Raw genomic sequence first — 25419 nt, 5'->3', positions numbered from 1 at the left:
AATTGGCATTACCATACATTCCAATTATTTTTAATGACAAACGAAATCGTTTTAATTGATTTCGCAGAGTTAATCCAATTTAACGAAAGGATTTAAAAAGGGTATTACTTCTATTATTCGTAGATGAGTCGTTTCGAGCTGGTACCTACGTTTTTATGAATCGGATGGGTTATGTTAGTATCAGAGGATTGGAAATAATAACGTACGTTTTATGCAGATTACAGTTCGCATTCAGAAAGTGGATGTACTTTGGATAAACGATTATACATACATACTTATACATAACAAACATAGCATTTTTATGCATATTGACGATGAGCACATTCAAGTTTAATCTTCCGATTCTTTCTCCGGTTTAGCGTTCCCATTCGATTTTTTTACATATTTTTTTTTCATCCAAAAATTGGTATGGCAAAGAAATGGTAATAAAACAAAGAAAATTCTATATTAAACTGAATGAAATTTCTGTTAGTTCCCTTTTGTCACCGGTACCTTTTACATATGTATTGTTAAATGTAATTACAATTTTTTCGACTTCAGACTGACTCAACTTATTTCCAAACTTGATTCTTGTGCATTCTTATTTGGATTGTGCTGCCAAACGGCAAGCAATCTACCTATTAAATCTGTTACTTATGGTGTACTTATGGTGATTGGGTATTGGCTAGTGTTTGATAAAAAAAAATCTTGTACTTCGTTTGTTTTGACTTTCATACTTAATATGTAGAACCACATCAGTCGTATGTTACCGTTAATTTGTCTCGCTGCTGATGCTAACGAATGATTGTAAAGTTATAGACTAGAAATATTGAGAAATTGAGCATCCCACGGGCATTGCTCATGATCCTGACTAACTAGAACTATTTTCATCTTGATTTTATAATCAGGACCGACTACTGCTCATAGGTTTTCGGATTCATAACTTAAACGTGTTAGGTGTCGCGTCGAGTAGTGATAATTTCCATTTGGGTCTAAATTGTGCAATAACTAACGGACATCTTATGCCTATCAATGGCGAAAAATTCACGCCCCAATAGGTCACTGGCAGAGGCTGTGATGGATATAATCATATAATCATATGTGTAGGTGTAGAACGATATTAATATCACTTATTCGGTTCAATGGACTTTTCTATAAACGAATTACCAGAATGTTCCCAGATTGGAAACCTTTTTGTCATGGGTGATGATATGATGGACAGAATCTGTTTAAATATAATTCAAATGATTAGCAACTTTATAGTACAGTTCTCGCTCTACCTGATATTGTATTGTAATTTTAGCTTTATTAGCAAGTTAGTAACATTTGGGAAACATTTGTTCACCAATCCCTGTACATTAACAACAGCTGAAACGCTTACATAATATTATATATCTAATATGACAGTGTGTGTCGAAATGAAAATAAATAGATTCACATAAATTCAAGATAAACATTACTCTACGGAGGAGCTTCATTAAAGTGAACGAAGACGATTTATCATAATAGTCCATGACGATTCCACAGATTCATAAGATATCAAAATCACAGAACTGTACAAACTGAAATTCATTTATAGTATGGGGTGTAGGTGTACGTATGTGTACATTTCGTTGATTATAAAATAACCACCGACTAATGTTACATTTGACACACAATACATACATTGCAAATGGATATGTGTGCAGAGCAGACTGAAATATTTATATAGAAAAGCGAGTGAAAATTTTGATTATGGGTGGGAAAATGTGCAGACGAGCTATAAATTAGAAAATAAGAGGACAACCAAAACGCTTAACAATGTTGAATGATGGATGACAAATCAAGGCGACAAACACAATTGCCTAACAATCACCGACGGAGACATAAAAGCATTTTTTTTTTTGGAAATGTTCGCTTTTCAGATCTTTTTTTTGTGACAGCAAAAATTATTCAATGAAGTGTCGAGTTGAGTTTTTTTTTCGAAAACGAAAGACATCTTTTGCCATTTACGATTTTCACATGCTCGTTTTTAAAACGGTGAGCACTGAAGTGTTCTTTTTTTAAGTATAGTACTGAGAAATCATTGCACTCAGAGACTGGGGTGACTCGAGCTATAGTCTTCGTACATCGATTGTAAGAGCTTGTTTGAAATAGGAGCATTTAACGAATTCCTGAGTAGAGCTTAATATTGTGTTCCTATGTTGGTATCAGTTGCTTGCCAGTCGATAAATCTGTCACGGACGGCTATATCATCTGTTTTCAACAACGACTTCAGAAATAAAGGACTAATGCTGTCTTATATAATATAACAGACATCTTAAAAAAACGAAGTAAGAGATTTGAAATCGATTTCTTTACAAAGATCGAATGAAGTAATAGATCTGATCGTAAAATCCTGATATGCTTGCGGTCTGTGAAAGAATCGAATCACAAAATCTATGTCATTATCATGTGCCTCAACGAAACATCTGCAAATTGCTTTCTGATAGAATTCAATAATCTCTCCCTCTATCTTTATACAGATATAAGATACAAAAATTAGCTCCATGGTGTCTTGGTCAGTCTCTACGTACATTGAAATCTGTGGATGATTACTCCAGTTAATGTCGAATATGTCTGGGTCGGATAGAAATAATTTATTTCATAATTTAATTGAGCACATGGTCCTCATATCTCTAAAACAATTTTACCAGTACATGTCTATGCCGCTTGCATTTCCTAGTTCCGTTCATTGCATATAAAACAAATTAAATTATCTAAAGCATTTACCATTTCAATTTCATCGTCGTCATCTCAAATGTAACATGCAATAGCAATGATGTTGTACTTGCATGGAATACTGTATAGTTTAGCAGAAGAAGGCACATTAGATACTTGTGAAATAAGTAGAAAATCTTGCAGCTTCAAATGGGGCCCATGAGAATCAAAATGCCCCACCTATTCCATGTACCTTCTATGTACACGCGTATAATACACCAAATGAAACTGTACAAATTACGTTATACTTATTCACGATGCTCTCAATTCTACACCATTTATGCCGTCTACCAAAAGATTTTCGAAAATATTTTCTCATTCCAACTTAGCACATCGAGCTTCATATGAAATACACTGAATGGTGTTTGGATGTTGTTTTTTTCATCATGTCGCTGGGTACGGTATGCACTGCACTTTGCCATTTTATTCTTTACGCTTTCTGCATTTTACCGTTATATATCCGAAATGCATACACAATCCAACTTTTACAACTTAAGATAAAATTAAGATAGTGCCAGAGATGATGGTTTTGTCTATGTGCACGTTAGTAACCTTCCATTTTCATGTAAATTATCACATGAAAATGCAAGTATACTATTTGTAATGGGATCTTCTTGTGCTTTAAGTGTTTTGTAGTTTGATTTGGTTTTTTTTAGTTGCTTTTTGTTTTAAAGATAAGCTATTGCGAGCTCAGTTTCGAGTTTTTCTTTTCTGTCTTATATCGTGTACCCCGTCTAATGAGAATCTTTATTACTTTTCGTGTGGATTCCTTCACGAAACATCGCTATATACGGGATTTTAACGTGTCCAAAATACATTACATAGAAAATGAAGTTACGAATATTAAAAGCGAGAAAACTGTAAAAAGTTTGAACAGAAATTGTTGGAGGTTTCTTTTTTTTTAAATTTTAATTGATGTAGTTGTGCCATCTGTTGTCAGTTCAGAAACGTGTTTATGACGTTGTGCTCGCTCAAGTTTTTCAGTATTTCTTCTTGTGTTGATAGAGGACCGTCGGAATTTATAGTTTATCAAGTAGTAATCTGTACGTCCACACTTGAATTGACATCATCTAAATTAACATCAACAAATTTGTATGTTTGAGACAATCTTCACGGAAGAAACTTTCATTACAATTTAGATTTATAATTACAAACAGGTAAAGTTTGCGGCAAACAACGGACAACGATGGAAATCAATCAAAATAAAAATGAACTTCACTTGTATCCCATAAATAACAATAAATACATGGGTGCGATAGATGTGAAGGGTGCAACTGTATCGAATTCCATACAAACAGTAGTTATACTCGATTCATCTGGATCAATGGGAAACGTAACAGCACGATTTGTGAAAGAAATTCTGCCATTGGTCATGTCGAAACTGAATTGGAACAAAGGGATCGATTTGATTAATTTTTCGTCGAAAGCTAACTGGAAATATCTAACGCTCAGCGAATTAAAGACGTCAGATATACAGAGTGGAGGTAGAACTTGTATCGGACCAGCAATTCGGATGTTTCGTTTATGTTTGGAGTCAATACAACAAAATTATCCCGGCCAACCGATTCGCGTCTTAACTGTATGCGATGGTTCGATCAGCGACCCTGAAAGGGCAGAGGAGGAAATGAAGAAAGTGGTTGACTTTTTGGCTACAACAGAAATGATGATCAACTCGCAAGCATTAAGACTGTTTACATCAAAAGAACAGCCTGATACCAGAGCACTGTCCTATTTGTTACAAATTAACAACACCGTTGCGACGAATCTTTGTGATATAGCAGCGACATCCTCTAATGAAACAATATCAAGTGCAATTGCGACTCTTTTCCAATCAGATTGTTTCGCAAACTACCAGACACTCCAATTGGAAAAACCAATTATTTTAAAATATCCTTGGTATGCGGACGGAAAGATGCGAATTACGCTTTCGCCCGGATGGAATATCTTTTGGTTGAAAGTAGTACCAACTGGTACGGTTAAGTTGGGAAACGTCCATGTCAAAGTAATCGTAGAAAGTCAATTATCTCTTTCTAAATTTCACCAATTAATTGAAACAAAATTGGCTCACATTATTGATCACGTCGCAATTTTGAAAGTAGTCGGTACAGCTGAGGCGAATAAAGCTGTGGATCAAATTTTTGCGTACTTTAAGATGACAGAAGATGCGTTAGCTATCAAAAGTTCTACTCGAAACATAAAGATTATATCAAATTTGCTGGTTGGAATCGCAAAGAAAAATATCAATAACGATTCCGCACAAATGGTTGAGTTTCTGCGCAGCACCAAAAGAGAAACAGAAATTCAACTTCGAAGGAAAAGGGAAGCAGAAGAGGCAGAAAAACTTATTCAGCGAAAAGATGAAGAAGAACGGATTAAGCCGGAAGAAGAGGAACGTCTTAAGCGAGAAGAAAAACGTAAGCGGCAAGAAGAAGAAGCACGTAGGAAGAAGGAGGCAGAAGAGCAACGTCTTAGGCGAATAGAAGAACTAGTACGAATAGAAGAAGAAGCACATGAAATGAAAGCGGGCGAAGAAGAACGCAGAAGTCGAGAGCAAGAAGCAAACAAAATGAAACATGGCGAAGAAGAACATCTTAGGCGAGAAGAAGAAAGTAGACGTCGACAACGAGAGCGTAATGTGCGAGAGGCAGAAGAGGAACGTTTGAAGCTAGAGGAAGAGGTACGTCATAAGCGAGAGGAAGTGGAGCGTTTTAAGCGAGAGGAAGAGGAGCGTCTTAAGCGAAAGGAAGAGGAGCGTCTTAAGCGAGAGGAATTCGAGCGTCTAAAGCGAGAGGAGGAACGTCTAAAGCGAGAGGAAGTAGAGCGTATTCAGCGAGAGGAAGAAGAGGAACGCCTTCAACGAGAAGATGAACGTAAGCTTCAAGATGAAATACGTAAAAAGCGAGAGGAAGAATATCGTGTTAGACGAGAAGAAGAAGAACGGGATGAGAGATTCCGATTACAGCAGCTACGCTTAGAGTTGGAGGAACAGAAAAAGCTAGAAGCTGGGCTACTTTTTGCACAGGAAACAGACGAAAAACTCCAACTTCATCTACAAAAGAAATCGAGTGTGGATCAACCGATTGACTTACAACATATCAATGAAAAGCAAAAAAACGATGTTGCTGATCGTAAGTATTTTAGAGGAAACGATATCAAAATACAGAACAGAAACTCATTGTTTACTTTGCATAGATGCTGCAACGGGAATTTTCGAAAATATTACTGCGATGTGCAATCCCGCAGAGCCACGGAAAAGTAGGAATTCTCTAGTAAGTACCTGTACTCCAGTTGGATCTTGATTTATTGACTTCAAGAGGATCAATCACTGAAAGCGTTCCTTTTTCTGATCACTTTCATAATTCGTGCAATTTGTTAAATGAAAATTGTCCGACTAATCGATATTTTCCTTGAAACAGATCACCGCAGCTGCAAATAAAGTGAGACAATTCACCGGTGCACTCAGATCTGGCCGCAACAGCAACTCCAATCCGAATCCTATTCAGACGGTGTTCGTCCTTCATGAAAATGTGTTTGTGGCGAAGAAGCATTGTCGCTTCGCCGAAAAGATCATACCACTTGTGTTCTCGAAAATTTCCAACGGCAATTCGCAACTCGTCCATTTGCTCACTGTTGAAACAGATAAAACGCCGGCCGTACAAATGCTTCAATCAATTTTGCAAACATTGGATGCAAACAAACCAATTCGAATTCTGGTCTTAACCGACATGAACTCTCGAGAACAGCATAAATTTGATAATTTCGCTGAAACGCTAATCAAATTTTTAAACGGCTCAAATTTCTCATTTGAATTACAAGTGCTAAGAATCGCTTCGGAATGCCAAGAGAAATCGTTAAGAGCCAGCAATGCATTAAGGAAATATCAACTCATAGATATCGATTCGAAAAAATCAAATGTTTACATTGCCGCACAAATAGTTGAGCTGTTTCACTCTGATAATTTTCAAAAGTATGAACAAGAACAGCTTCCGATGATTAATAGAAACAGTGAAACGAAAACTCAGCCAACAGGTGTGGTGTCATTGGATGTTGACGGGAAGCAATCAGAAAATGTCCGCAATTTGAACTGTGAGTCATGCAGAACCAATGCTCAAAAGCACCGGCGCAATTACTGCATAATTTATGTTGTAATCTTCGCCATTCCAATTATTTTGTTATTATTCGATATTTTCATCTATTTTTCGAAAAAGTAAGAATTTGTCTCATACTCTCGTATCTTTCAACAAATAAAAAAAGTTTTTCATTTTTCATGCATTTTTATCTAAGAGTTTTCAACAAACAAACTACCAATAATCTTCAGATAGATAATAACAGATGGCGTTGCTACGCCATCTGTTATCATCTCTATGATAATCTTAGACCAAACTATACCTAGACTGGTATTTCGTACTATCAACGCACTCTAAGAACAGGCACGAGAACAGAATTAAATGAGAGGCATCCACGACGCAGTAGTTTAAAATTGGTACTAAATTCCCCAACACTTTGTATAAGATGCACATTTCGTACTATTTTACGTAGAATGTTACACCAATACATGTAATCGTACGCTTTTGATAATTCAATTTGCCCACTTAATGCTTAGTTTCCTCTTACCAAAAAAGTACTCAGTGGGAGAGACAAAATTGAATTTTTTTCAATTTTTCCTTTGTTTATTTGACACCTTGCTCTCTCACGGCTCTCTCACGGAGTACTTTTTGTTGAGTGGAATGGACACTTAAGTATGGTTTCCACTCAAAAAAGAGTACTCCGTGAGATAGCCGTGAGAGAGCGAGATGTCAAATAAACAAAGCAAAAATTTAAAAAATCAAGCCTAGAAGAGAACAAACAATTAAGTAAAACATCGTACTTAAGTGTTTGTTCTCTTCTAAGCCTCCAGATATTCACTATGTTAATGCTAGGAGCAGTTCTATTGACTTGGTCATTTATATCAGGATAAGGATACGCCAATTTCACTGTACATTGTACAAAACTGTATCTTAGATTAATGTTATGGCTTATTCAGAAAGTAAGTTTACATGCTTTTGTTGTCCGAAGGAAAATGGCTTTTTACACACCTAGGGAAAATAAAAAAAATAGGTTTAGGCTTTTAAAAGCATGTAAAACCCATTACTTAACTTGGGATAAAACTCAAAAGTCTGGTTTTCGTGTGTTTGTTGAACTCAACTTCGTCTCGGATCAACAAAATTCACACGAAAACTCTACTTTTCAACTTTTTGTTCCTTGTTATTTAAATAGCTATTCTTTGTATAAGAAATATAGATGCTGTAATCGATGATTGAAGCTCAACAATATTGTTTTCAGAACTTTAACTTTTCTAAAATTTATTACCATATAATGTAAGGCATCATTAAATTTTACTTTTTGTGATTAATTTATATATGCCGTAGTGAAGACTCTCGCAATGATACCAAGAGTTACTGGAGATGTAGCTAAAGACTTTAAATTACAATACTTAAGGGCCATTGTAAAAACTAATACAAAAGTTTGAAAGTGTTTCATTAAGTTTTCCTTATTATTTATTTACGGTGAAATGTGTATACTTCGCTATCTACTTTGGAGGCAAGGAATATTTTATATGATTTGATTTTGCTCGAGAAAATTTTGCTACGAAAAAAAAAACTTTTTTCTTTAAAATTGTTTAATTTTATATGGACGAGGATGAAATGCTGTTAAAACTATTTCGAAAGTAGACTAAAGAAAATCAAAATTAATTACTCACTGTGAATTGGGAGTAAAAGAACTTTTATAATTCGATAAATTGAAATTCATTCAGGGGGGAGCGTCAAAATATTTTGTAAAATGAAACAATTCGGTAGGTAATTCCACACTGCGGTTAAAAGAATTGATAAATTCAATATTTCTGTTTTAATCAAATCTATCTGACAGAATTAGCTAAATATTTTTTAAAATAACTTCAGGTTAATATATACCTCGACAAATACTAAGTTTTAAACTTGAGAAGTGTTGATATCGACTGTTAGATTGTGTGGATTTGCAGGCTTAAATGCAAACAGTTTTTCACTTCCATCGGAACAAAATTTTGTGGCTTCAACTATTCAATATATAGGTTAATATTGCTGTAAGCGGTTGGAGTGTTTGCACGGTTGTAACACCGGAGTACACCGGAACGATTGTGTGTGAAATTTGCTATGGTGAAAATTAAATCGAATTTACCTAGCCAAGAAATCCTACAGAATCATTTAAATGTATAAACTCCAAAAGAGAAGAGCTCCACTGCAATTGTGAGAGTCGTATATATATGGGAACGTATGTATACAACAGCCCGTTTTATAATGTATAATACACACAGCTCTAGCATTGGGTCCATTCGTAAGCATGCATTTCGGGTTAAATGACTGCTTGTGCTATGCAAAGAGTTTTCAAACTTTTGTATTTTAACAGTTTCCAGAAGCTCTTCAAATTAAAGTTTCTGCTTTGCTGCTTCAGTGTTGTATGAGTGCGGTGTTTGGCATTCGTACAAGTGGCATAAAGTAAGTTTTTGAGGGTGTTTAGTGCGGTATTAATCGTAAGTTTTGATTCCAATGTTCATTAAAGTTTACATGATTTAGACAGCAAGTTATATGAGCAAATGGGCATATTCTATACATGTGCAATGTAGACATCTAGTACATATACCTAACCATTGGTAAAATGACTAATGTTGCAATAATTGATTGCAGAATAGAACCAACGTTTTGAGTTTTTATTTTTTTAATCAGCAGCATCTATCCCGCTTTCATAAAAGCGATGAGATTAATGAGCTTTAAATTACAATTACAGTACGAAAGAACGATGAACATTATCCAGAAAAAGTCAGCATCAATTTAGAGCAATTAGTGTTTTGTCTGAAATGTAACACAATTGAAACCATTGCTGCACACACAAAAACAAACCGCCCAATCTTCTCTGAAAATCATCTTTTGTTTAAGATGCCGTTTCTTGTTTCCATTCTGATTGTAGTTATGTATTTACTATACGTATACAGTTATGGTACATTGTAACTGGGTGTGTACAAAAAGGCAAGAAGATAGCAGAGGAAAATGGTTTCCGAAAGTATTGTGTTACAGTTCCACTCATTTTCTGTGTGACCAACTTTTTATCTTTTCTTTTTTTATAACGTTCATATAACGTTCATCAACCCTATTTCTGTAATCCAACATTTATAAATTATAACCGCAAACGGAAAGCGTTACCAAAATGATAAAATGTAATTCGGTTTTTGTTCATTTGCTTTTTGTATTCGTTCCTAACGTGTCCCTGCGTCTTCTTCTTGTATATCGATGTAAAATATGTATCGATTTGTTGACGCTACAAATTTACAAATCCCACAACTTCGTGACAAACCGGATGTTCTGTTCTCGCTTCCGGGCTACAAATTGCGAAATTTCCTACGATCCACTGTCCACTTTACTTCTTTAATTCATTTCATTGCTTTGTTCGCCATACGCAAAAATACCAGTATCAATCGATGATAACATTTCCAAATAATCGATTCAAAGTAAATCGAATGTTTTATCGATAATCGATAAAAATCGACAGATAAGCTAATTATCAGTCGATGTGTACCGATGATCAGTCGATATGTACCGATGATCAGTCGATATGTACCGATGATCAGTCGATACGTACCGATGATCAGTCGATATGTACCGATGATCAGTCGATATGTACCGATGATCAGTCGATATGTACCGATGATCAGTCGATATGTACCGATGATCAGTCGATATGTACCGATGATCAGTCAATATGTACATATGATCAGTCGATTTTTACCGATGATCAGTCGATTTGTACCGATGATCAATCGAAATTTACAGATGATATGTCGATTAATATTGATTGAAATACAATCGATATTTTATGAATCTAATGAATTGTATCGAATGCCTAAATACCACATTCAGCTTTGCCACGTTGCGTTTTTCATGAGAATTTCTGTGTTGGATGGACTACAAATAAAAAGTCATCTGACAAAATCCAAAATTCCAGTAGAGAAACTAACTATCGCCAAAGACACACTATCGATAAGAATCGATTAGCGAATGAAAAATCTGTAGAACGGAACTGCAAACTAACAGAAAATTTATTGATAACAATGATTATACCCATTTCCGAAAGTATCAAAGTGCTCGCTTGGTGGGTATAGTGAAGTCAGCGCAAAGTGCTCACAAATAACGAATAAAATTCCCACTTCAGTTCAAAGTATTTATTGTTATGGAAATGTTCGTCTCAAACGAACCATCATAAATGATGAAATAATTCAATGGAATTGAGAAATTATTCAAATATTTCCCAGAAATCACCAACATCTTCCTCTGTTACAGTCTCTTCGGCCACGTTTTCCAACAGCGAATCGTGGTCGTGATGTTTGTAAACAATGTCTCCATATTTTCGGAATATGACATTGAGTAAGCAGTCTTCAGTCGGAGCGTATGTATGTTCTTTCGTTGGTGGATCGAGATTGTCGATGCTATACAATTGCTGTAAGTCTTCCTCTTTGTAGTGCCGACCGATTTGGTGCTTGTCGATGACCCGTTTGGCGATGCTCAATTTTGAGACCTGACGATCGTAAATTTTCTCTTCCATCGTGCCCAGCGACACGAATCGATAAATGTAGCATTTTTTCTCTTGACCGATACGGTACACACGGAAAATGCTCTGAATCTGTAAAAATCACTTGGAATAAGGACTCGCGTTTAATGAACGCAATCAACGAATATACTCACATCGTCTGAGGGATTCCATGACGCATCAAATATTACGACTCTGTTGGCTGCAATCAAATTTATGCCCAGGCTTCCAGCTTTCGTCGAAATCAGGAATAATCTGAAGGCCGCAAAATGTGGCAAAAGAAAATGATTAAAATCCAGCGAAGAACAGAAATTATGTTTTACGGAAGCACCTGGTTCGCGTATTCGTTTCTTTGTTAAATCTTGTGACGTCTCTTTTCCGCTTTTCAGCGTTCTGTCCACCATCCAAACGTGAATAATCCAAATCACGTTTCCACACTCCTCTGTAGTCCGTTGACGAAGCCTTCACGTTTCGCGTTGTTTCCGTTATGTTTTTCAGAAAATGTTCGATAACATTAAGCGTCGACAAACAACCCGAGAACACAACCACCTTTTCGTTACGCATTTCACATTCACTCAAAATGGTCGATAGTATGAGCATTTTGTTAGACATCTCAAGCTGGTAACCACTGCATATTGGTTTCCACCAGCCGTTCGGTTTATGTGGTAAATTTTCGCCAGCCTGACGATCTGTGTCAGTTTTATCGGACGTTGATGGTTTCAACTTGTGACGATCCTCAAAGTCGGCCAAGACCATGGGATGATTGCATATTCTTCGCAACGGTGGCAGATCATTGACCGGCTTGCTCACAATGAAATTTACCATGTAATACTGGGGTGGAAATAAATTTTGCTAGCTCCCTTGTGCTTAGTGTGTGGGTGTGTGTCAAATACCAACCTTGTACAAGTCCATCTGTTTTTTCGTCAAGCGTATAAACAGTACATGTTCTTCTTTCGGTGGTAAAAATTGGGCCAAAACAGAGTAATCTCGACGGTGGACACATCCCTCTAGCAATTTGTGGAGAATGTAGGCTCGATATTTCATCAATGTAATATCCGCTTCGGTGGAGTCAACAAACTGACCATTAACAATAGGTCCAATGAAGCGATTGCTGAACTCTTTTTCTGTGCCTAATAGTCTAGGCTTTACGAATTCAACCATTGCAAAATCTGTAAGCAAAGTTGCGTTAACCATTGGATCCTCTGATTCAATAAAATAATTTCGACCGAACTGTAACGTTAATCTTACATTCCTTGAGGTTATTTTGCAAAGGGGTGCCCGTCAACACAATGCGTCGCAGCGTACGAATTTTATTAATAGTGGCACTGAGTTGAGAAGATGGATTTTTGAGTAAGTGGCCCTCGTCACAAACAACCACATCGGCACCTGGATTGATGAGAGCCTTGTACGAAAGGGTGGATTCATAGGTGGTTGGCAATTGTCGTTCCATGTTTTGATACATCATCTGAAACATTCTGTACCCGATGATAAGAACGCCACCATTTAAATGCCAATGTCTCAACTGATTTGTCCGGTCATCTGGATTCCTGTACGAAAAACGATTGGTAGATCCGTTCAGTCAAAATTGTTACATGAGGAGAACTTACGACACCAATTCGAAGACTTTGACACTTTCATGTTTGGGAAACGACTTCAGCCAAATGTCGAACTCATCGACCCAATTCAGAATTACGTTCACCGGACAAATGATCAGAACTTTCTTCACATTCGTTTTGTCGCTGTGTCGCAGCAGAGTATGCACCAATGTGATAACTTGCAGCGTTTTGCCTACAATGACGAATTAGGAATATTTCCAATCAAATCACATACAATATCCGTACCCAGGCCCATGCAGTGACTTAGAATGCAACCACTTCCGTTGTTGCCATGTAATTTTTCGATAGATTCGAAGCATGCGTCCCACATAAATTTTACGCCTTCGCATTGATGTGGTTTTAATTTAGTCGACAGTCGTTTATCAACCGCCAACAGTTCGGATTTGGTGTTCAGATCGAAATCCAATAATATTTGGTCCATCTGATTGAGTTCGCCCGGTAATTTGCCATACGTTTCGTTATACTGTTCAATATCGGGAAAAATTCGTCAAATATTAAAGTATTGCGAAGGAAGGTCTAACAGAAGAATTTAGATAGTTCTAGCAATGTCAACCAATGGCATTTGGAATAACTTTTAAGATGCTTAAGAGATGGACAGGTGGAAGAAAATTAGTTCTCAGTCGCAGTAAGTCTATATTACCTTTTGAATTCGTCGAGCATATTGCTTTTTCCGTTCCTTCTCTTGTTGATAAGCTTGTTTTGTTTCCTGAGTTAGGCTCTCGTATTCCATAATTCTTTTGATATTTCTTCTGACACTTCTCGGCTTATTGGAAATGGGATTTTCATAGAGTGAAACAGCCATGTCACTATTGCCGGCAGATCGACACTGGCGTTCATGATTTGAATTTTCATCGACGTGTTTTTCATTTAGCACGATATCCAGATAACTGCTGACATCACCACGCCAATCAGATTCAACTACAAATTCATAGTAAAATTCAATCAAAAACATTTTTGAGTACAAAGAACGTCAACCTTACCATTGTCCATTGAAGTTTCAATTCTGTTTGATGCAGCATTTTCGTCAAGAGGCTCGGTTTTTGTTGGAATGTCTGAATCATTCAAAATTGGTTGAGCTTCCACAACCGATTCACTCTCTTTTACGAATTCAAATGTCAAGCTTGCATGTGAATCGGGCGAACTGGGATTGCTCGTCTTGAATCGTTTTGACGTCGTATTACTCTCGTCTTGAGCGGATGGTGTGTCAGATCCATTAGAACGTTTCTTGTCTGTTTGGCCTGATGTTTCAAGGAAGTCTGATTCTATCTCTAAATTGTTGTCGGCATCAGGAAATGAGACGTCGTTGAGAAAGGTTGCCAGACGATCTTTAAAGATTTTGTTGAAGGAAGCTTTTTCCTTTAGTAGTTTTTGATATTGCTTGTTGAGGTCATTCGCTTCCAATTCCTTCAAATTTAGCTCATCTTGTAAACGTTTGACATTGTGTTGACTCTGACGCAGTTCTTCTTTCATGTCATTCCTTTCCTTAGATACAGTCTCGACTTGTCCGGTCAGGTCCTTAACTTGTTGCTCCAAACTCTGTCTTTGTTTCACTTCTTTGCGTAACGCTACTTCCAGGCTTAAGCGTTGCTGCGCTTCAAGTTCAAATTTTTGTTTGTACGCCGCAATAGTTTGACAAACCTCTTTTTTGATTACGTCAAATTTGTTTCCCACCTCTTCAGGCTCTGAAATCTATAAATTGAAAGAACGAAAATAAGAAAAACCAAAAAAATCAAAAGATTTTCGTTTGATTTTTAACCTGTACAATTGATGGAGGCAATGTCGACCATACTGATTCTGACTCGTCCGGATCAACGGGTTCAACCTTTATTTCTGATACTGTCAGTAAGCCATTCATATTTGGCCGCAACTATATGCGATGTCGGGTAACGATTAAAGTCAATTTTCGATAATTAATGTCTGTACATAACGCAATGTCTTTCGACATGTACATGCGTTTAGTTTTTACTTTCACAATAAATATGAACCGGTGCACAATGACCACAATGACCCGAGCATTATCCGATCATTTATGGGTAAAAACGACTGCAAGAGAAGCAAATGTGTAAATGTGTTGGAAGACTATATGGTGGATCGTATAACTCAAGTAGAATAAACATTTGATCGTTTTTGGAATTGAGGGAATTGACGTTGACGAGTCGTGTGGATGTTGCTATGCGTGAAGTTTTCTGTAACTCTATTTGAGATATGTTCTGAAAAATATTTTCTGTAGCGTAGCACGCGGTTTACTAATAGAGTAAGACATGTAAGTGAAATCGAAATAGTTTATCAGTCAACATATTAAATACAAATATGCACCACTATACCTTCTTTGTTTTCAAGTATCATATAACTGCTCAGCATAAAGTCAATAGTTATTTGCACAACGATTGAGGAAAGGTTGAAAAATTTCTTGTGACCATAGAGATACCGTCAACGAATAACAACTTTTCTATCTCTCTCTCTCTCTCTCTCTCTCTCTCTCTTTCGAGTTATAATGCAATTGCAAATGACGGTAAATTTCTCTTCCGTATGTCATTGGCTCAGATTCTCTACTGTAATGCAAATGGCGTTGTTTGATTGGATTGCTTATTCTCTTTTGCACTATTCAATTGCCGGTTTCTGTAGATCATCTTCAAGATACGGTACTTTCAAGCGTAACCTCACTTAAGATTTTTATGAGATTTTTTTTAACGTGGATAGCATTTCTAATCGTTGATGGCATTTCAAACGGCCTTAAAGATGATCTAAAGGTTTCTTCCAAGGTGAAATGAAATGTCAAACCATAGTGCCATAACCTCACACTACTAACAATGCAATTGTCAATATAACAACGAAAAATAATTTGTGCAGTTTTGGTTCTATGGATGACATCGGTTCTTTTTGTTCGGCTTAAGAGCTCGTACAAGAATTGTGTTTCATTCACTTACGTTAACTTTTGTCACTCAGTTAGTACTGTCAAAGTTAACTGTGAGGTTAGATTCTTCACGGCCGATTTTGCAAGGCTGTAAACTTTGGGGAGGTCACGCAGATACAGATTGACACACCACAATTGAAGATAAAATGGCGGATTTCATACAAAAATTCACCTCCTGTGACGATTCTCGTCGCCGTGACGATGTGGTGATATTTTTTATACGAAAAATCTTCAAGAGTGGTGTGTTCCCGCGTATCTAATAAAATGGCAGTCTCTCGTTGCCGTGACGATGTGGTGAATTTTTTTATATGAAAAATCTTCAGGAGTGGTGTGTTCCCGCGTATCTAATAAAATGGCGATCTGCGTGACCTCCCCAAAGTTTACAGCCTTACGATTTTGTCCGTGAAGAATTAACTTGTCAGTTCTGACATTTCTGATGTAAAAAAGTTTTCGATTTTCGTATTGATGAAAAATAATTATTTTTGAGTGATGACATTGTGTCTAAATAGTGAAAACAATTAATTAAATTTTGTTTATATTCCAACGGCTGTTGTCAAAATTCACCTCATCGATTTTTGTCACAATTCAAAACTTTCAATCACGACATAGTAAAGTTAACCAGGCTGATTTGACTAGGGACCTGAATAATCTAGTAGCCCTATAGACTGTTATGATCAGAGCGAGAGATCCGAAGACTAGTTAATTTAACTTGCCTTGGGGTACTTGTCAAAATATTGCTTTCTCTTTCAACGTGTTACGTTGAGAGCGAGAGGACCGAAGACCAGTTTATTATAAGTTGCCTTGGGGTACTTGTCAAAATATTTCTATCTCTTTCATCATAACACTCTATATTTTTTGCGAATAAAATTTTTCAATTTATGTCAGTGTTCATTTGAGTTCAGTTTCACACAGTGTATTAGGTCCCTTATTTGACGTTTCGAAAATGAACCGCTACTGCCTGGTTTATTTTACTCTGCCGTGCTTTCAATTCATTGTTGAATGTTGTGTTCAAGAATCACATGCTAAAAGCCACAAAAGTATCTGAATGAAACGGATGATTTTCAGCTCTGAATCCAGACGATAGTTATTATAGTGGCTAAAGTGAGAGTGTTTTAGTGAGACGTAATAAACTCTATCTATGGTTGGATTGGAATGAATTTTTCCTAACTTTTGCACCAATACACTTTCATAATGCAATATTCCTCAAAGTATCTATCCAAATTCTGGCTCGGACTCTGCACTATGCGCTCATGGCTATATATAACAAATAATTTATATTTTTCGTGAAGAGTCGTTATTGTAGCTCATTTGGCTATTTATATAGAGAATAATCGGTTCAAGCAAATAAATTTGCTGACGGCAATACATAAAAGTCCATCGCATGCGAAATACTATTATATTCGAAAATAATACTTTTTTTTTCATAACATCGACTTATACCTTCGTAATTAAAATCACAACTGATCGGCAGGATTCGAATTTCAATTAAAAATTGCATTAATTGTCTTTGTGTTTGAAATGATCGATTTCATGTGTGATTCATTTATTTGAATGTATTGTTAAAGTAAAAAAAAGAGATTTGACGAACTTGCAAGCAAAATTAAATATATCTCAGTTATTGTTGAGTTTGCCTACTGTGATAAAATACCTCATCATGTACCGTAGTTTATATTAGGCACGCACTAGCACTATTACTCGTGCAAGCCCTCGTATACATATGTACATGTCTTCATATTTATAAGAAATCATGAATTTTCTCTCAATCTCTCTCTCTCTCTCTGTCGTTCACCTAAAATTATGTAAATGGCAATCTTTATAAAGTGACCGCTAGTTGGAGGAGTTGAAACAGGAAATAAGTTCTTGAATTTGAGACTTAAAAATGTTTTCTTTATTCGAAATAAGTATTCTGAAGTTATGCGCTAAATCAATGGCAGTAATATGGCAATGGCAAATAATATAAGGAGGCTTTGAAATTGAAAAGACGTACAATTTTTGCTCTGCCTAAAAATTTAAGAAGAATTCAGTTTTTGTTTGGATAAAAACAAAAATAAATAATTTGTAAGGCTGGAAATTGGACAAAATAACACAGCGCCCGTATTTTCATAAAAATATTTGATTACAATTATCTAATTTTGGTGGAATCATGGGCCAAACTTCAAGTGGTCAACCACAACTTTCAGATTGCATTTGTTTATGTTTGGTGGATGAAAATGATGAAAACATTGAAAACTGGATTTTCTGTGCAGGATGCGGAAAATGGTATCACCGTAAATGTAATTTAGTTAATGATGATGGTGCCAATTCATTGGTTAATGGTAATGATTGGTATTGTCCGGTTGCTAAGTGTCAGAAAGTGTTTTCTTCGCTGAATAAGGATGTTGATGTTGGTCGACCGGTTCGAGGTCGGTTAGATAGAAAGTGTAAGGGGAAAGTTGCAGTCTCTGCTTTAGATTTTTCTTCTGAAGAAGTTGTTTCTGATAGGGTAGTTTGTAGTGCTTGTGGTTTCTTAGCTAAGAATGCTCGTGGTCTGAAAGTGCATATGGCTAGACATAAGGGCGTTAGTGATGTTGTTAATCCGTCAGTAGGTGTTGACGGTTTTTCGGGTTCGTCGGGAAAAGTAGGTTCATCAGAGTGTTTGGAAGACTTTGGAGTTCTTCTTAATAGGTGTAGGCTCTCAGTTCCTTTGACGAGAATTATTCAGAAATCTGTAAGGATTGTGGTTTGTCAAGAGTTAGCTGCGGTGGTTGAAAGGTTAGTGAAGAGAAATGATGTAGAATCATGGATGAGGTTGCTTGCTTTCCCTTATATTGTTCTGAATAATAGGTCGAAGGGCAAAGGTGGTATTAATGTGATCAGGCATAATCTGGGTGTTTTTAGGAACTGTGTAGATGTTGTCAAGGCGTTGACGGATGTTTTGAATGACGCTAGTGTTCCATTTGTTGTTAGTAAGGTTGTTGATAGGGACAGTGTTGTTGTGAAGGTTGCGACTAGGAAGGTTGGTGAGGGAGATGTTAAAGGAGCTGTTAGAGTTTTGTGCTCGAGTGAGTCAGTAGCGCCTCAGTCAATAGAGACTGTGACTAAGTTAAAGGGCAAGCATCCGGATGATAATGGTGAGGTTTTTGAGGAGGTAAAGTTAGATAGTAATTTGCAGGCTACTGATGTTAAGGATGTTTTGGGTGCTATTAGAAGCTTCCCGTTGAGTTCTTCAGGGGGAATAGGTGGTTTGAGGCCCCGACATTTGAAGGATTTAGTTTCTTTTACTTGTGGTGATTTTGGGAATCGGTTGTTGAAGGCAATAGCTTCTTTGACGGATGTTATTAAGCGTGGGAAGGTTCAACAGGACGTGTGTAAGATATTTTTCGGGGCTTCGTTGACTGCCCTTATGAAAGGTGAAGACGATGTTAGGCCAATTGCAGTAGGGATAGTTTGGAGACGTTTGGCAGGAAAGGTGGCTTGTTGTAATGTCAGAGATAGTTTAGTTAAGAAGTTAAAGCCTGTTCAGTTTGGGTTTGGTGTTCCGGGAGGTGCAGAAGCGTTGGTTCATGCAGTTCGTCGGTTTTGTACAGTTCAGCATGACAAGCCGATGGCCTTGGTTAAGTTCGATTTCGGTAATGCTTTCAATATGTTGTTTAGGAAGTTCATGCTAGGTGAGGTTAGAGACGTTTGTCCTGAGTTGTTGGCTTTAATGCAACAGTCTTATAGACATTTTTCTAATCTTTATTTTCTTGATGAAACTCTGCTTTCAAGAAGAGGGTTTCAACAAGGAGATCCTTTGGGACCTCCCGGTTTCTGCATAGGTATTATGAAGATGACGCATTCATTAGATGCAAGGTTGAATGGTTGGTATTTAGATGATGGTAGTATTGGTGACGTGCTTTCTGTAGTATTGGGGGATATTAGGAAGATTTTAGAATTTTGTGATTTGTCAGGGTTGCCTTTGAATGCTAAGAAGTGTGAAGTCTTTTTTGTGAGTGCTAGTGAAGGTGAAGCGGCTCATATGTACTCTGAGATTTCGTCATTGTTACCAGGGATTAAGCGGGTTGATGAGTCTTCGTTGGAGATGTTGGGCTCGCCTGTTTTTGAGTTAGGTTTAGAAAGGATGTTTTCAGCAAAAGTTGAATCTATCAAGTTGATGTGTGATCGTTTAACTTTGATGGATGTTCATCCTGCTTTGTGTGTTTTTAGGAAGTCTCTCGGTAGTTCTAGGTTTAATTATTTGTTGCGTTCTTCGAAGGCGTTTTTGTTAGGTGATCGCTTGAGAGCTGTTGACGAGATTTTCCGTTCAACTCTCGAAGCCATTGCGAATGTGAAGATGTCTGATTTTTCTTGGGACCAGGCTTCTCTTCCTTTAAGCTTTGGAGGTATAGGTGTTAGGAAAGTTGAGGATATTGCGATGCCAGCTTATCTGTCGTCTGTTTATTCTACTTTAGAACTGTCGAGTGAGATATTGAGAAAGTTTAGTTTTCAGGTAATCGAAACTAGTGTTTTGGAATTAATTGAGGAAATACCTCGAGATTTTGTTCCAGAAGGTGACGAGAAGAAGAAGAAGCAAAAGAATTGGGATCTGCCGATGATTAAGAGTAAATTCGATGAGATGTTTGACTCCAGCGAACCTGTTGCTCGTGCAAGACTACTTGCATCATCAACCAAAGAATCTTCAAAGTGGTTGCAAGTAGTTCCATCGAGCCAATTGGGTTTGCTATTGGATAACAACTCTGCTAGAATTGCTGTTGGTCTTCGTTTAGGTTCTGGTTTATGCGAGGAACATAAGTGTGTTTGTGGTGGAATGGTTCAAAAGGATGGCTTACACGGCTTATCATGCAAAATGAAAATTAAAAAAATTGCTGCGCATGATGAAGTCAACAAAGTTTTTTCTCATGCATTTTCTTCAGCAGGATTTCCAACCATGTTACAACCGCCAGGTATGTCTAGAGATGATGGTAAAAGACCTGATGGAATGACACTGATTCCATGGAGTCATGGTAAATCTCTTATTTGGGATGTAACCATAAGAGATACATTGGCGCCTTCATACATTAATGAATCTAGCAAGAAACAGCGGTCGATTGCGGACAACGCAGAAAGATTTAAACACAATCATTATAAGCGTTTAAAAGAAAATTATTTGTTTACTCCTCTAGCTTTCGAGACTTTAGGCTGTATGGGACCTGAAACAAAGAAATTCATTGAGAAATTAGGAAAAATTATAAAGGCCACTTCAGGGGAACCGCGATCAATGGATTATTTATTGCAGAAAATTTCAATTGCGATACAAAGAGGCAACGCTGCGTGTATTTTGGGGACTTTGGGAACGGATAGAGTAGATGATTTTTATGTTTTGTAACCTTTGATTTTTGAAAAGATCGTTTTTTTACGGGCTGCGTCATTGTGAGCAGCCTTTTTTTCGCATATTTAAATAAACAAAATAAAAGTTTAATAACGAAAAAAAAAAAAATGGCAGTCGTGCCATATCTGTGGCTTTTATTGAATTTATCGATAAAACTGTTCGTGTCAAACGAACCAACATAGTTTAAATTTCATTTCAATTTTCTTGGAAATAAAAATCTTTTCAACAGCGAAAAGTCGCTCCCACTTAGGGAAATTATTCCGAAGAATCTTCAATATCTTGATCGGTCGACGTATCTTCGAAATCATCAATTCCAGTACTTTCAAATTCATTCCAAACGTCTCCGATTTCTTGATCGGTCAATGTCTCGTCTTTCATATCGACCAATAGTGAATCGTGGTCATGATACTTGTAAATCAAATCTCCATGCGTTTCCAGCAAAGCGTTGAGCAAATTATCGTTCGATGGAATCGGTGCCGTGTGTTGTACCACCTGTGGATCAAGATCATCAACACCGAACAGTTGCTGTAGGTCTACTTCCTTGTAATAGCGACCGATTTGATGCTCATCGATGACACGTTTGGCGATGCTCAATTTTGAGACCTGACGATCGTAAATTTTCTCTTCCATTGTACCAAGAGAAATGAATCGGTACACGTAACACTCCTTTTTCTGTCCAAATCGGTATGTTCGAAAAATGCTTTGAATCTACGAACGAAAAATGCACAATGGCAGACAAGTCTGGCGAAGTTTTTAAATCGAATATTTACATCATCCGAAGGATTCCAAGATGCGTCAAAGATTATGACTCGGTTTGCTCCCGTCAAATTGACTCCCAAACTTCCGGCTTTCGTTGAAATCAGGAACAATCTGATAATAAGGAAAAGTTTGTTTAATAAGAATCACCGGAATCATTCTTTTAAGCAGGGACACATTTTCATGAATTTTCGAGTGATTTTTCATTTTTTTCGACGTTTCATGAAAAATGTCTCCATGACGTCCGATTTCGATGTTAAGTACCGTGCTCGTTTATTCGTTTCATCGTTGAATACTTGCATAGCTCGTTTACGTTTGTCAACAGTGTCACTTCCGTCTATCCGTAGATAGTCCATTCCACGAGTCCAAATTCCCTTTGAGTTGGTGGCTAGGAAACCTTCGATAACGTTTAACGTGGACAAGGAGCCAGAGAATAACAGCAATTTTTCACCACGCGTTTCACATTCCGATAGAATAGAAAAAAGTAACAACATTTTGCCAGATACGTCCGGCTGATCGCATCCGTCGAACATGGGCATCCACCAATTGTCAGCAATTTCGTTCGGCTCGCTGTCACTTGAATCGGAATCACTATTTCGTTGAGCTGGTCTATGTCGTTTAGCAAAATCGATCAATGTATTCGGGTGATTGCATATCTTTTTCAATTGCGGTGAATGAACAATGGGATTGTTCTTGCCGTAAGTAGTCATGTATAACTGACAGAACAAAAGTGAAACGTTAACAAGTTCTACAAAGGAAAAATAAAACGTTCGAAAAACCAACCTTGTACAAATCAATCTGAACTTTCGTCAATCGTATGAACAGCACATATTCCTGCTTCGGTGGCAAAAATTCGGCCAGCACGGAGTAGTCACGTCGTTGAACGCATCCATCCAGCAATTTGTGAAGAATGTATGCCCGATATTTCATTAGTGTGATGTCCTCGTCGGTCGAGTCAATAAATTGACCGTTTACTATTGGACGAACGAAGCGATTGTTGAACTCCTTTGCGGTGCCTAATAATCTAGGCTTTACGAATTCGATCATCGTAAAATCTGCAGAAAAGTTTTGGTTCAAATCAATTGAAACTGCAGATCTTCACTTCATTTACTTCATCAAGTTACACCTTTCTGAAGGCTTTATTCACTCGAGCTTATTCGAAACTTTTTTTGGCTAACCGCTGTAACTAATCAGCCGTATACTCACATTCATTTAAGTTATTCTGCAACGGACTTCCAGTCAAAATGATTCGTCGTGACGTGCGAATTTTATTGATTGCCAAACTGAGCTTCGAAGCTGGATTTTTCAGGAGGTGGCCTTCATCGCAAACTACCAAATCTACTCCTGGATCAACGAAGGCCTGGTGAAATATGCTTTTCTCATCTGCTTTACACGATTCACGCTGAAACGATCGATATCCAATAATGAAGACACCGCCATTCTTCTGCCAGGCTTTTATACGCTTTGCACTTTCACGGGCACTGCAGTCGAGAAATAATAGTTTTCACTCGAATGTCACTTCAGACTGTTGTCAAAAAAAAAAGTTACTTACGACGACAGACAGTAGGTGTTGATGTTCCCTTTGTTCTGAAAATCTTTGAGCCAAAGTTCAAACTCATCCATCCAATTGAGAATGACACTCTTTGGACAAAGTATTAAAACTTTCTTTACTTTCGTTTCTGTAAAATGAGTGATCAAGGTGTGGACCAATGTGATCACTTGTAGTGTCTTTCCTGTAAAATTATTTTCGATTTAGTTTTCATTCACTGGACTATAAGGCGCATGAACCTTACCGAGACCCATGCAATGGCCTAAAATGCAACCGCCACCATTACTGTGTTGCAATTTCTCAATAGATTCGAAACAAGCATCCCACATGAATTTCACGCCTTCGCATTGATGAGGTTTCAGTTTCGTTAACAATCTTCTATCCACAGACAACCGTTCACGCTTAGTATTCGCATCGAAATCCAATACCAATTTGTCCAATTTGTTGAATTCCCCAGGTAGTACGCCGTATTCTTCGCAAAACTGTTCAGTAAAGGAAATCCAAAATGTTAAAGCAAAACTAGCTACAATCTTGCTCATTGTTTCAGAAACTGCAGTTTTACCTTTTGTAGCTTTTGGGTGTAATGAAGTTTCCTTTCTTTTTCCTGTTGGAAAGCTCTCTTTGTCTCTACCGTTAAGCATTCGAAATCCATAATTTTTTTGATGTTACGTCGCATTGTTTTCCTTCTTTCTTCAACTTGGTTTTCCGTAGACAACAGATGATTGTTTTCCGTTACCGACACAGGTTCGTCTTTGGTGACAGCTTCAAAACAAAAGATCAGACAAATTGTATAGTTTAATCGTAGGACGTAGCAGTTGAAATTATTTGCGTAACTAATTCAAATTGTACGACTTAAAAAACCACGTCGTAGGTACACTCACCAGCATTAGTGTTATCAACTGTCACAATCATTTCATTCTTGTCATTTGCTTGCAATATTGGGATATCCGTAACTGATTGAAGTTGTTGAAGCTCGACAACGGCATTCCCGGTGAAATTTTGATCATTTGTTTCATTCGTCGGATTGAGTGGTCTCGGTTGTTCATCCACTGTTTTCTGATGTTTTCGAGCCGGATTATCCTCATCATCCAAAGACGTGTCATTTGGGCGCTTGTTGTTTTGAGATTCTACGTCGTCGACTATCACGTCATTTAATAGCAATTTAAGACGGTTGTTGAACGAAGTTTTTTCTCTCATCATTTCTTCTTTTTCGGCCTCGCTTTGTTTTAATTTATTTTTCAGCACATCATTGTCTTCGATCAAAGACTTATTTAATTGCGTCACTGACTTCATTTCGTCATTCAATTTCTGTATTTCTTCTTCATATTTTTTGCGTTGGTTTTCTTCTCGCTCTAGCGCTGCTTCCACACTAGCAATTGTATTGAAAATATCGCGTTCGAATTCTACAAATTTCCGTCTGAATGTTCGACCTTCAGAATCCTAATTGAGAAAATGTGATTTTCAGTAAAATAACTGTCAAATATAGTCTCTAATGCCAACCTCTGCTTTTGATGAAGAGGCATTTTGAGGTTCCATTTCACAAAAATGGAATTATATTCGACCGATATTAAAAATCAAGGTTTTGAAACTTTCGCAACACGTACTAACACTGGCTCGCTACTTTTATTTTTCGACTGTTCGTCCAAAGTGGCGATCTTAAACTGTCAATAATGTCAATAAATGGTATAAAATTTTAAAAGGGTCGTTCACAAATGATACCAAACCAAAATCACCTGTTCAGAAAAACGCCCTGCCAAATAGCATACTATATTATATGAAGTGGTGTCTTACAGTGTTTTACACAATGCCATGTTTCACTACCCTATAGAGTCAGGCTTGAAGTGCGTTGCAAAAAGTGATGTTACTTCACATGAAAATAAGCTGCAGAGAATGAAGTACTGCGAAAAATAGGTGGCGCCTCTAC

The 25419-nt window shown here is 37.2% G+C and overlaps 4 protein-coding genes across 6 annotated transcripts; 2 read left to right on the top strand and 2 right to left on the bottom strand.

Moving 5' to 3' along the window:
- Nucleotides 1–3705: 3705 nt before the first annotated feature.
- Nucleotides 3706–6989, top strand: LOC119081243. Of its 2 annotated transcripts, none has more exons than XM_037189968.1 (4): nucleotides 3706–3810; nucleotides 3876–5846; nucleotides 5911–5987; nucleotides 6135–6989. In XM_037189968.1, the coding sequence occupies exons 2-4, from the start codon at nucleotides 3905–3907 to the stop codon at nucleotides 6927–6929; spliced, it is 2814 nt and encodes a 937-aa protein (XP_037045863.1). In that variant the 5' UTR covers nucleotides 3706–3810; nucleotides 3876–3904; the 3' UTR covers nucleotides 6930–6989. The 2 variants fall into 2 exon arrangements, with proteins under 2 accessions (XP_037045863.1, XP_037045864.1); XM_037189969.1 differs by having other exon boundaries at nucleotides 3714–5509; nucleotides 5555–5846; nucleotides 6135–6978.
- Nucleotides 6990–7304: 315 nt separating this feature from the next.
- LOC119081244 (transcriptional regulator ATRX homolog) lies at nucleotides 7305–25142 on the bottom strand. 2 transcript variants are annotated; one of them, XM_037189971.1, is made up of 13 exons: nucleotides 24996–25142; nucleotides 24377–24935; nucleotides 24058–24257; nucleotides 23740–23977; nucleotides 23499–23679; nucleotides 23153–23427; nucleotides 22730–23001; nucleotides 22211–22662; nucleotides 21961–22060; nucleotides 21435–21898; nucleotides 16619–16629; nucleotides 15372–15373; nucleotides 7305–7316 (listed from the first exon to the last, which is right to left on the bottom strand). In XM_037189971.1, the coding sequence occupies exons 1-10, from the start codon at nucleotides 25029–25031 to the stop codon at nucleotides 21446–21448; spliced, it is 2766 nt and encodes a 921-aa protein (XP_037045866.1). In that variant the 5' UTR covers nucleotides 25032–25142; the 3' UTR covers nucleotides 7305–7316; nucleotides 15372–15373; nucleotides 16619–16629; nucleotides 21435–21445. The 2 variants fall into 2 exon arrangements, with proteins under 2 accessions (XP_037045866.1, XP_037045865.1); XM_037189970.1 differs by lacking the exons at nucleotides 7305–7316; nucleotides 15372–15373; nucleotides 16619–16629 and having other exon boundaries at nucleotides 21314–21898.
- LOC119081242 (transcriptional regulator ATRX homolog) lies at nucleotides 10933–14944 on the bottom strand. Its single transcript, XM_037189967.1, has 10 exons — nucleotides 14686–14944; nucleotides 13910–14618; nucleotides 13570–13847; nucleotides 13155–13392; nucleotides 12921–13101; nucleotides 12562–12860; nucleotides 12211–12482; nucleotides 11645–12144; nucleotides 11469–11568; nucleotides 10933–11406 (listed from the first exon to the last, which is right to left on the bottom strand). Exons 1-10 carry the CDS (start codon nucleotides 14782–14784, stop codon nucleotides 11020–11022), a joined length of 3063 nt encoding a protein of 1020 aa, XP_037045862.1. The 5' UTR covers nucleotides 14785–14944; the 3' UTR covers nucleotides 10933–11019.
- Nucleotides 17987–21231, top strand: LOC119081603. The gene is made up of 2 exons (XM_037190637.1): nucleotides 17987–20765; nucleotides 20985–21231. Exons 1-2 carry the CDS (start codon nucleotides 17987–17989, stop codon nucleotides 21185–21187), a joined length of 2982 nt encoding a protein of 993 aa, XP_037046532.1. The 3' UTR covers nucleotides 21188–21231.
- Nucleotides 25143–25419: the final 277 nt, after the last annotated feature.

Source organism: Bradysia coprophila, unplaced genomic scaffold, assembly GCF_014529535.1.
Source record: "Bradysia coprophila strain Holo2 unplaced genomic scaffold, BU_Bcop_v1 contig_358, whole genome shotgun sequence".
Taxonomy (NCBI): Eukaryota; Metazoa; Arthropoda; class Insecta; order Diptera; family Sciaridae; genus Bradysia; species Bradysia coprophila.
This window is presented reverse-complemented; position numbering and strand designations above follow the sequence as displayed.

Coding starts and splice junctions, on each gene's coding strand:
- LOC119081243 (XM_037189968.1), top strand. CDS start 3,905: ATGGAAATCAATCAAAATAAAAATGAACTTCACTTGTATCCCATAAAT. Junction 5,847..5,910: donor AAAAAACGATGTTGCTGATC/GTAAGTATTTTA, acceptor TACTTTGCATAG/ATGCTGCAACGGGAATTTTC. Junction 5,988..6,134: donor GGAAAAGTAGGAATTCTCTA/GTAAGTACCTGT, acceptor TCCTTGAAACAG/ATCACCGCAGCTGCAAATAA.
- LOC119081242 (XM_037189967.1), bottom strand. CDS start 14,784: ATGAATGGCTTACTGACAGTATCAGAAATAAAGGTTGAACCCGTTGAT. Junction 13,848..13,909: donor TGAAACTTCAATGGACAATG/GTAAGGTTGACG, acceptor ATGAATTTGTAG/TTGAATCTGATTGGCGTGGT. Junction 12,483..12,561: donor GCAAAATAACCTCAAGGAAT/GTAAGATTAACG, acceptor CTTTGCTTACAG/ATTTTGCAATGGTTGAATTC.
- LOC119081244 (XM_037189971.1), bottom strand. CDS start 25,031: ATGGAACCTCAAAATGCCTCTTCATCAAAAGCAGAG. Junction 24,258..24,376: donor AGTTGATAACACTAATGCTG/GTGAGTGTACCT, acceptor TTTGTTTTGAAG/CTGTCACCAAAGACGAACCT. Junction 21,899..21,960: donor CTTGGAATCCTTCGGATGAT/GTAAATATTCGA, acceptor TTTCGTTCGTAG/ATTCAAAGCATTTTTCGAAC.
- LOC119081603 (XM_037190637.1), top strand. CDS start 17,987: ATGGGCCAAACTTCAAGTGGTCAACCACAACTTTCAGATTGCATTTGT. Junction 20,766..20,984: donor AACCATGTTACAACCGCCAG/GTATGTCTAGAG, acceptor TTACTCCTCTAG/CTTTCGAGACTTTAGGCTGT.